Here is a 10,886-nt window from a genome sequence, read left to right as displayed (position 1 = left end):
CAAGTTTTCTTTTAAGAATCCGTATTAACTCCAAGTACAAATCCTATTACCTATCTAAAATACCCATTTTCTACTTTTAATGTCATACCACGTAATATTCTAATTCAAATTTCATATTATTAAAATTACCTACTACGGTACTGTCAGGTAGAAACTAAGTATTTTATTTCAATAATAAAAATTCTTTTAATCCAGCCTGACTATTCCGCTTAATCTAAGAGAGTTAGCACGATTCCGTCTCGCTTGGTTCTCGATCGCCACATCAAAGGCGCCGACGCCGCCGACACGGACTCTTCTAGCTGTATATTATTACGCTGTGGTTTTATATTAGCAAAATGAATGACAGTTGAGGAAGTCCAGTCGTTTATAAAGTGTATGGCGGGAATAAAGCTAACGAATTCATAAATAATTTCTCTATGAATGTATCGTACCCTGAATGAAAATAAAAATGCCATTACCTTTATCATATTTCCCTAATTATTATTCTATAGATGATATTTTAGCTACACAAGAACGTGTTCCCTGTAAATTTTTACTAAATATTCCAAAGATGGGTATGAAATGTAAGTGGTTAGGCTTTTTATTATTTTGATTTTATAAATATCTTTTAGGAAAATTAAATCCTTCTGCAGCAGAAACAGATCTAGCAGCTGGAACAAATTTAGAATTACCTGTGTGGTTAGTTTTAGAAATGTCTACAGGCCGCCAGCCAGTGGTACAACCAGAGTTACCGAAAATATATAGACATGCTTATCAGGAAATATTAAAAGCCGATGCTTGTGCAGTAGATTTACACAGGTTCAATTTATACTTTTTTGAATTGGGATGGCATATTAAACATTTTGATATGCAGGGACATGTTCATACCGTTTTATTAGATGTAAGTTGACAGTGTTTAAAGTAATCCAGATTCAAGAGGCAAACCGCTACCCAAAATTTTGTACATTAATCCCCATTTAGTGCTTTAAATTTTGGAGTAATGTCTTGTAATGCCTAAATAATGTTGACCAATGCTCTCTGATACACGGTAATATCCTTGCAATTCCCAACAATGCTTTGTAATTCCCTTATAATGTCACAAATGTCACTTATAAAATGAGTTATAAAGAAGAAACTTTTTTCCAACAGTTGCACGTATAAACTTAGGTATTTTCGACACAGCTCTAATGTCAAAGCCATTACTCAAAATCATGAAAGACCACTTGTGAGTTTTTGTAAATAAAAAATTGACCAATAGAACATCACGGTTTTGTTCTATATGCTCATTTTCATTAGTTCTTACATCTGCTAGCAACAGCAAAATCAGCAACCATAAAACAATAATTTAGTAAAATAACAGAAGTAAAAATCGATAAAAAGCTGTCATCTCGCATGTTTGCAAGAAATTTGTTGATTTCTTCTTTTGGAAAAAACCAACGAATTTTTGACTGCATATCCAACATACTTCTATTTTAATCAGTCTATTTGTTACATTTGCTAATATTTTCATTTTCGTAGGCATTCAATGTAGATTTGCGCATTGAATGCTGTGCCCACATCTTCTCCTCATAAAGGTAGACCGGGTAAGATGGGGTAGTTAAGGATCAAAGCTCAATTATTTAGATTTAGTAGTTTTAGAATCGTATTTATCCTTATTCAGTCATTTTGTTTTATCATTCTTGAATAATTACATGAAACCAGTAACATCTAACCATTGCACTGGTAATTAGGTAACAATATATGAAAAATTAGATATCGCCCTATCTTACCCAAACTATCGGGCAAGATGGGGTGGTGTTATAGTAAATAATTCACCAGCTCATCAGTTTTGAAATTTATAATTAAATATAAAATTACAGGAAATATTTTATAGAAAAAAGTTCTTACCTGTTACTACACTCTCCTGTTGATAAGATTTGCCGCAGAAAACACAAGTCCTAATATTTTCGCAGTACCAAACTTATAATGAAGAAATTTTAGTACAAACAAGCTAAATCACTTTTTCTGCAATAGCAACAATTGACTAGCGGTTGTGATAATACTCACACAATTGAGAGCTGTCATGGCGGTGAATAGTTCGGCGCTAGAGCGAATGTGATTGGTTGATTCAAATCGTGTTAATAGCCTAGTACCCCGTCCTGTCCACCACCCCATCTTGCCCGGTTTTCCCCTACTAGTGGTTGGTTCTAATCAAATTTCATAGCACCGCGCTATTGTGCGCCCCATTAGTCAGTCCTATTCAGCAAGTAGTTTTGTCTTTTTTACAAAGTCCAAAAGTTTTCTTGACAACACTTCTCTCAGGTCATGGGGTCCAGATAGGGTTTTCCCAAGAGTATTATTCTACTATGTGCAAATTCTGAAAGGTTTCGTCTGCCGAGTCATATCCTTGGTAGACTGAACTGTCTACAACCTTTAGATTGTATAAATGTTTAAATAAAAGTGAAATTGTCCAGTTATAAGTCCCATCACTTTCCTCAGCCGAATATTATTTAAGCTCAGTAACTCATTTGTTTTTTTCCTACAAATGAAGCCTAGTATTTCTTGTGTTCTAACTCGATCCATTTGCCCAAAGCTTCCCTAACCACACTGGGAGATGTGCCACAGAAGGGCTCCAGGCCAATGAACTCTGTTTTGGATCTCTTCCTACCAAGTTCATCCGCGTCCTTGTTTCCATCAATGTCTTTATATCCTGGTACCCAACACAGTATAACCGTATTAGTGGTAGCCAGTTCACTCAGCATTCCCACACAAGTTGTAGGTCAATTATTTGTTCTGGAGTTACAGTCCTATGAAAATCTGAAGAGTAAATAAACAGGAACAAGTTTTATAAACCAAGTAAGAACTTATCTTAATTAAAAAAACTTATTTGAGAGTTGAATACCGCCTAGATCACCTACATGTAAAAATTTATTGTAAACACAAGAAATCAATTACTGAAGCATATTCAACAAGCTGCCCAATTATTAATTAAAAGGAGACACGAGTGAAATAAGAATTGTCTCTTCATTTATAGATAGAACATAATCTTATATTCAGCATTTTGAAAACAAGTTCATTAATTACACATCTGTGAAATGAATTTATTTAGTTTATAGATCTAAATAATATGTTTATTATTGTTCATAATTTCATAGACCTATGGACCATTACGTTATACTCACAAAACTATATAGCCCAGTTCCTGTAGCTGATATAGTAATACCTCCAAATTTTTTAAAACTGCATCGATTTTTCTCAAAATTTAGAATTAGGCTCATCTTACCCCACACTTCAAAACTTATATATGCGCTAGGTGTGCTTTTTGTTCTTAAGGGAGGAAAACCACCCCTTGTTGGAAAAAAGAAAAAATACAAATTTAAGTATTTTATGTAATCAAATCTTTTTTATTTATGCAGTATGAGTAATTTTATGTGCTATCTAACATGAAACTTAATGTATCCCAAATTTTCAACCCCGAAAAATCTTTAAAAACCACCATTTTGGATGAAAAACATTTTTTCAACTTGAAACGTTTTAGTCATGCATTTTTATCAAAATTGATTTCTTGATTAAAAAATCTGTTTTTGGGTTGCAACTTTTCAACCGTTGAAAAATACCCCTTCTTTCGAAAATAAAAGAAAAAATATTATTGAAAGAGTAGAAACAATTTAAATGTGCATTCGTATTAAATAAACATTTATTCCCTTCTTATAAAATAATTTTAAATTGATTGCAACTTATTAATTAATAGTTTAAATAACTAGATAGATTTCACAGAATCTAACGACACTTAGAGTGTATGATAATTCAATAAACAAAGAAATCTAAATAAAAAAATTGAGATAAATTTGGAACGAATACACTGAAGATGAATTTTTCAAGACAAAACGTCTAAATCTGGTTCGGGCAGTACAATATTGGGGGTCATGAAGACTTGCAAAAAATGTAATAAAATTTACAGGGTCGTATTTAAAAAAATGAAGTTGATGATGGTCCTAGAGAGACGAAACGTTACATATAAAAATTGATTATGCTATTCAATAGAGGGCAAAAAGTAGCCATGAAAAAGGTTCTTCTTTGTGTGGGTGTGTGTGCATGTGTGGGTGTGTGTAGTATAGTGTGTATTATAATATACTACTGGTTTATTCGAATATACATATACTAAATTCGTATACAGGGTAGGAAAGTACCGATGGTCTATCTGAAATTACGTGAGAGCGATAAAGTAAGCCATAGAAATCCATGTGATAGACAAGAATGGGTATAGTGAAGGCGTCTAATAGTCACCGCCCATTTCGCCCTTTCACAAATAAGAAGTGGATCTTATTTGTGGAAGGGCGAAACGGGCGGTGACTATGAGACGCCTTCATTATAGCCATCCTTCTCTATCGCATAGATTTCTATGGCTTACTTTATCGCTCTCACGTAACTTCTGATAGACCATCGGTACTTTCCTACCCTGTATATACAAAAAAGATCTAAATGCTTCAAAATTCTTGTTTAACCTAAATTTTCCTAAAATTATCACCTATACACCTATTTTTTTGACGATAACTTTCTTACTTTTTAAGATTTTTAATCGCACAAAGGCTAATTTTGCCGGCTACGTGAACTGTTGAGTTGATCTTTTTTAAGTCCTTAATTTTTAAGTTTGAAGGGTTTAAAGGGCTCGAAAAGGGTGGTTCTCTCATTCATATAATAACTTAAAATGGCAATATCTCGATTAATATTAATTTTAGAGGAATAAAAAAAAAGCAAAATCTTCAGCAAAAGTAAAGCTAATTTTTTTTACCCTTGTATTTTTTTTTGTACGCCCTTTAATTTTTAAGTAAAAATCGATTTTTTTTCAAAAATTTGAAAATAACATTTTCAAAAATTAAGTTTTTTTTTTAAATCATGCTTTGTAAGTGAGCCAAAGACCCAGAACATATTCTTAGAACATAAATGAAGAAATCTGTAAATGGATTGCAATTAATTTTAATTCTGTAGCTAAAGGCACTGATTTGTTTATTATTTTTTTCTTAAAAAAAATGAGACTTGTCATGTTATTTCGATCATATTTTCGTTAATTTTGATTCGAAAGACTTTTAAAACAGCTCATTTTAAAGGGTTTTCAAAGTACTTTAAAAAAGGTTCAAATAGTTTTTTTCCTAATATTTATGGTTTTGGCGTTATTTAACATTAATTGGTTCCAATTTAGTTTTTAGCTAACATATAATAATGTTTAAAAATCCATAACTCAGTTTATATTGCAATTAGAGAAAAACAAAATAATGCCATTAGATTTGTTTTTTTATTCCTTTCTTTTTGTTCATTACAACTTTTTCGTAAAATCCAATGGTTTCAGTTATTTGCAAAAAACTGTCCGAAAACAAGTACTTTTTCAGTAAAAAATCAATATTTTCAATGACGAATTACTCGGAAAGTATTGGATTATCCAAAAAACTTTATATAACATTTGTTACTTCAATTTGACTCTTCTATCGATTCCTGTGGTTATTTTGGGCATAAAAATTTCCACCCTCAAGAAGAGGTGGGAACCACCCCCAGGGAAAAGCACACTTCGGCACTATATAAATTTTGTTTCTTGAGGCATTCCCCACATTCAGTCAACATTTCAAGTCAATCGGTTAAGTTATAAAGAATTCGGAGGTAAAAACCCTAAGTAACTGGACTAAATATAGAACACCTTGTATGTAATTTTGTGTAAAATGTCAAATACAATATAGCTTACAAATAAAGCAACTTTGGACCAATGTCGGGGTAACTTTTGTACTCCATTTTTGTCAACAATAATTTTTTACAAGCTTTAATTTTTAATTAATGAAATTATATTTTAGACATTTAAAACTCGATTTAGACAGTTAATGGACTTAGCAAATAATTCTCTGTCAAACCCCTCTGTTCAACGGCAGTTAGATACTTTAGAAAAAACTATATTTAAGGATGGTTATAATGCAAGAATGAAACTTAATCATTGGCTAATTCAATCGGAAGCAGCAATAGAGGCAGCTAGTATGGTTGTTAATCATAAGAAAAGGAAAAGGATTGATATAAGCAATTAAGTTCGTATTTGTATACTTTTGAATTGATATTTAATAAAAACAAAAATATTAATTTGATTTTCATTATATTTTTCTCATACTAGAATAGCACCAGGACATAGACTGTAAAACATTTCACTGGGCACTTATATTAGCGATTTTTGGTCCTATTTTGATAATGAAGCATGGGATCTATACCATATTTTAGGTGGTTTCTAACTTGCCTAGAAAACTTTCAGATGCAAAAATTTCAAATGTAATTTGTGAAATAAAATATTGACATATAGGGCCCACCTTGAGATATTTGTTCCTACTTATGTTTCAATTTTTTCGTTTCATAATCAACTGATAGAAACAGGTATTTTTTTTTAATTTTCGTAAGATACAATTTTTCTATTTAAAGTTTAATTTAATAATTTTAATATTTTTTAATTGTGAATTGACTCCCCATACAGATTTAAATGATGAAATAAATGCTATTAGTAGGGAGTCGCAAAAATCTACTGTTGATAATCATGTAACTAATACCATTCTCCTCAAAAAGGCGTGCACTGATACTTGCATCTCGGAATAGAATAGAAACTGCCAACGAAGCATTAAATAAACTACAAAAAATATCAGATGAAAACAGTAGGACCTATCACTCGAATCAATTGAGCGATTTTTATCTGTTTTGTAATACTTTACAACTCAAAAAAAATGCTTCTTCAACGAGTTCTAATAATCTGTCAGGAAAAATTACAATCTATAATGACTCGAGAGCCCTTACCTCAACTTGTATTACATCTACAAAGCTCAAATTTATCGACTCGGGTACACCTATCAACACCATCTGCGAGCTACTTCTAATACATCGCAAAGTTATGATTTAAATTATCATGAACAAGAAGAAAACATGCTCTCACAAGTTATTTCAACTATTGGTCGATTCGAAAACAACAGTACTTATTGAAATACATTTATATAATTAAACTTTTTCTATTTCTCATAGTAAATGTACGCTTTCAAATATAGATACTAAAGTTTTATTTGTACTTTAATGAAATCTTCCAAGACAATTACATATAGCCCTACACCCCTGTGGTATCATTAGTAAGATGCTATACAGGGTGTCTCATAATTAGCTGCCAACCCTGAACAGGCCGATTCTATGATCAAAACTAAGTAAAAAAGTTCATATGAACATGGGTCCGGAAATGCTTCCTAAGGGCACAGGGACCCATTGAAGAGGGAGGAATGGAAATCATTTTTTTGCAATATCTCTCAATCGCGTTGTGATAAATGAATGAAATTTGGTATACACAGCTAAATTTTGATGAGCAATTTGATGGACTAATCCATTTATTTCCACAAGGTCCATTGGGGTGGGTACGGGGGGGCCCTTGGTACTTTGCGTGTGTAACTTTTTCATCTTTGACTTTTTAACAAATTGGACAGCAAATTCCGTTTTCCCGAACTGTTTTACGTTAAAAAGGTACTCTTGTTTCAAATCGTTATCTTTAACGGTTTCTGAGAAAATCGCTCTTGAATTAATCCCACTTTGGTCAATTTCATAGTAATTTAAACAAAAAATAATAATAATAATTTTCCTTTCCTCTCTTTTCCATTTAAAGGATTAATTTTTATTTAATTTAATTTTTTATTATTATTTTTTTATTAAAACTAGATTAAATTGAAACAAAATATTTTTTTTTGTTTAAATTACTATGAAATTGACCAAAGTGGGATTAATTCAAGAGCGATTTTCTCAGAAACCGTTAAAGATAACGATTTGAAACAAGAGTACCTTTTTAACGTAAAACAGTTCGGGAAAACGGAATTTGCTGTCCAATTTGTTAAAAAGTCAAAGATGAAAAAGTTACACACGCAAAGTACCAAGGGCCCCCCCGTACCCACCCCAATGGACCTTGTGGAAATAAATGGATTAGTCCATCAAATTGCTCATTCAAATTTAGCTGTGTATACCAAATTTCATTCATTTGTCACAACGCGATTGAGAGATATTGCAAAAAAATGATTTCCATTCCTCCCTCTTCAATGGGTCCCTGTGCCCTTAGGAAGCATTTCCAGACCCATGTTCATATGAACTTTTGTACTTAGTTTTAATCATAGAATCGGCCTGTTCAGGGTTGGCAGGTAATTATGAGACACCCTGTATACTGGTACTCGGTATAAGGCACCAAGAGAAGCAAAACGATTTCCTGTACAAGATGACATAGGATAATTTGCAGTGTTAACTTTGCAAGCAAGGCTTGGCACATTACAGTATTGACAACATATTTAACAATATTTAATACATAAATATAGTGAAGAGTTTTCTTGTCAAGTGAAATAAATTGTGTAAACAGCTCTGCCTTTTCATTACCAGTTTTACCTTAGATGAATTGTTCTAAAAAATTTATATACAGTAAGAGCTTACTTACAACTTTGCTTTTTTTACCTTTAACCTCCTTAGCTCCGGACTCTGCGCTTCCTCAACATATGATATACAACACAATTCAATGGTCACAAGACCATTGTACAAATTATAAATATATGTCACAAATTCTTTCTTACTTTTCACTAATTTTTTAATTTCTTTGCTCCTTTTAACCCCATTAACCCTTGAGTTTTTGTATTTCTTTGACATGTTTATCATGCTTTTTCCTAATTTTTGTAATTTTTTTAAAAATTTCTTAGTGCCCTTTAAACCCCTTTACCTTGAAATTTTTTGTTAATTATGTGTTCTTTCATCAGTTTGTGAAGTAAAAAAGTGTAGCAACTCTCATAATTTTCACGATTGCGTTTAATTCCTTTATGCTCTTCAGCCCCCTTGACTGGCTTTTTAATATTACGATATTTTCGGCACTTCAATTATATACATATTCATATTTCAATTATCTCATTAAAAGGAATTTTAAATTTTTGTGAGTATACAGGGTGTCCGGAAAGGTCACGTCAAAAATAGAGGGGTATGCAGTGTAGGTCAAAACAGTTGAAGTACTTCGTAAAAAAATTTTTCCTATCGGGCTTCGTTGTGGATGTTATTCGCCTTTAAAAAAAGAAGTTGGGCTATTAAAGTAACTCGTGGTAATGCTCATTTCCAAGTTTAAACTGATATTCAATATGTCTGGATTATACAGGAGAAGACGAAATTATCCATTTAAATTTATACATCTTTAACAACGTTGCCAAATTTGGTATTTTTCTTTCATAGTTCAATTCCTTTCTCACTTAAAAATCTTAGTTTCTACGAAATTATTAAAAGAAAAAAGAGAATGGTTAAAAATAAGATCTTTAATATATGGACTTTGAACTTCAATGCATTTTCTGAAATTGCTCAAACACCTCTGCTGTACTCGAAATAACGTGGTGATCATTTGTAATGATGTCGGCGTATGTAATTAAGCGATTTAATAATTCTTCCGTACTATTTATAGGAATTTGATAAACAAAACTTTTAAGATGGCCCCAAAGAAAAAAACGAGAGGATTCTGATGGGGAGACCGAAGCACGGAAAGGTTAACCTCAACTGATCCATCGATCGTGGTATTTAAATAAGCCCTTACTACCCTGCTAAAATGGGAATCGTGCATAAGCCACATTTTATTTTGAATATTTAAAAAGATGTCTTCCAATAACAGGTTAAGATCTTCTTGTAGTAAAGACAGGTATTTATCCCCATTTCAAGTGCCATCAATGATATGTGGTCCCACTAAGTAGCTTCCAATTATTCTCATCCATACATTAATGATAAATTTTTGATGGTAGGAGGACAGGTAGAATAGCTGTTCTTTAAGTAGGTACGTCATGTCCTACCATTTTGGTAATATTACGAGCTGACGATAATTTTCGAACACTGGTATGTGGATTTTCTTCCAAGCAATGTATTATCAGTTCTTCAGTTTGAACAGTTCTTGCGTCACTTGGTCGCCCGACTCCACCACGTTTTTGTTAATTAACTTACTTTTGTAACATACCAGTTTCCAGCAAACTTCTATGAATGCGTAAAGTTCTCCGATAACAAAGTATTTAAAAAAATATTTTTTAACAGTTTGAGATGATTTGATAGTACCTACAAACAAGATAAATTAAATTCTTTTACCTGTTTGTAATACAGTTTATAATTTATCGCATTATTTTAACCCTTAAAAACCACCCCCAATGACAAAATATACAAAAATGGCTTTTAAATTATTTAGTGATTTTAAAATTTTTGGTAATAACTTTCTCGTGATTTACTTTAATTTATGCAATATTCAAAATAATTAATTCTCAATATTTTTTTCATGCAATCGAAAAATTGCCTAAAGTAAAAGTTGTTCAGTTCACAGGGGGAAACCAGTTGTTTACCTAGGATTTGACCTTGACCTAACCTTCAAGGTCAATTGAAGGTCAACTTCGGAATTTTAAAGACTCCCTATTTTAAATTTGATCCCCCTTGGAAATGAATTCAGCAGAAAATTTTACATCCGTATGTGATCACAACTTTGACTTTGAGGTCAAGGTCGAGGTCACAACGAGTTTAAATTATTTGTCACCCTTGAAGCAGCCTCGGAAGATGTTGACCTCCAGAATCGATGGGATTTACATCACGACCTTCGATTCGTCCTAGACCTCCACTTTGTCAAGATCATTTGAAGGTCGACTATAAAAATCAACCTTCACCTCTACAAATGTTGCGAAATATATTCGGGATTGAATCTGAAGCTCTCTGTCGCCGAAGGTGACCTCGTCGAGTTATCAATTCGAGAAGACGAATAGTACCATTAGGAAACGTTCACGGTATAACACTGCGGATCTTCTGTAATTACGGTGACATTATCCCAGAAGAAGGATGTCGACGATATCGTTTGCTGGATAACTGCCATTACACCTCCAACTTAATCCAGATATTGGTTTAAC

The 10,886-nt window shown here is 32.4% G+C and overlaps 1 protein-coding gene across 1 annotated transcript; it reads left to right on the top strand.

Moving 5' to 3' along the window:
* Nucleotides 1–295: 295 nt before the first annotated feature.
* LOC108916591 (DNA replication complex GINS protein PSF3) lies at nt 296–6,075 on the top strand. The gene is made up of 3 exons (XM_018722886.1): nt 296–554; nt 612–880; nt 5,799–6,075. Exons 1-3 carry the CDS (start codon nt 437–439, stop codon nt 6,021–6,023), a joined length of 612 nt encoding a protein of 203 aa, XP_018578402.1. The 5' UTR covers nt 296–436; the 3' UTR covers nt 6,024–6,075.
* Nucleotides 6,076–10,886: the final 4,811 nt, after the last annotated feature.

Source organism: Anoplophora glabripennis, unplaced genomic scaffold, assembly GCF_000390285.2.
Source record: "Anoplophora glabripennis isolate ALB-LARVAE unplaced genomic scaffold, Agla_2.0 scaffold2194, whole genome shotgun sequence".
NCBI lineage: Eukaryota > Metazoa > Arthropoda > Insecta > Coleoptera > Cerambycidae > Anoplophora > Anoplophora glabripennis.
This window is presented reverse-complemented; position numbering and strand designations above follow the sequence as displayed.

Excerpts from the sequence above, each read along its gene's own strand:
- LOC108916591 (XM_018722886.1), top strand. The coding sequence starts at position 437 with ATGAAAATAAAAATGCCATTACCTTTATCATATTTCCCTAATTATTAT. Across the intron at positions 555-611 it reads ACTAAATATTCCAAAGATGG|GAAAATTAAATCCTTCTGCA; the intron begins GTATGAAATGTA and ends AATATCTTTTAG. Across the intron at positions 881-5,798 it reads TTCATACCGTTTTATTAGAT|ACATTTAAAACTCGATTTAG; the intron begins GTAAGTTGACAG and ends ATTATATTTTAG.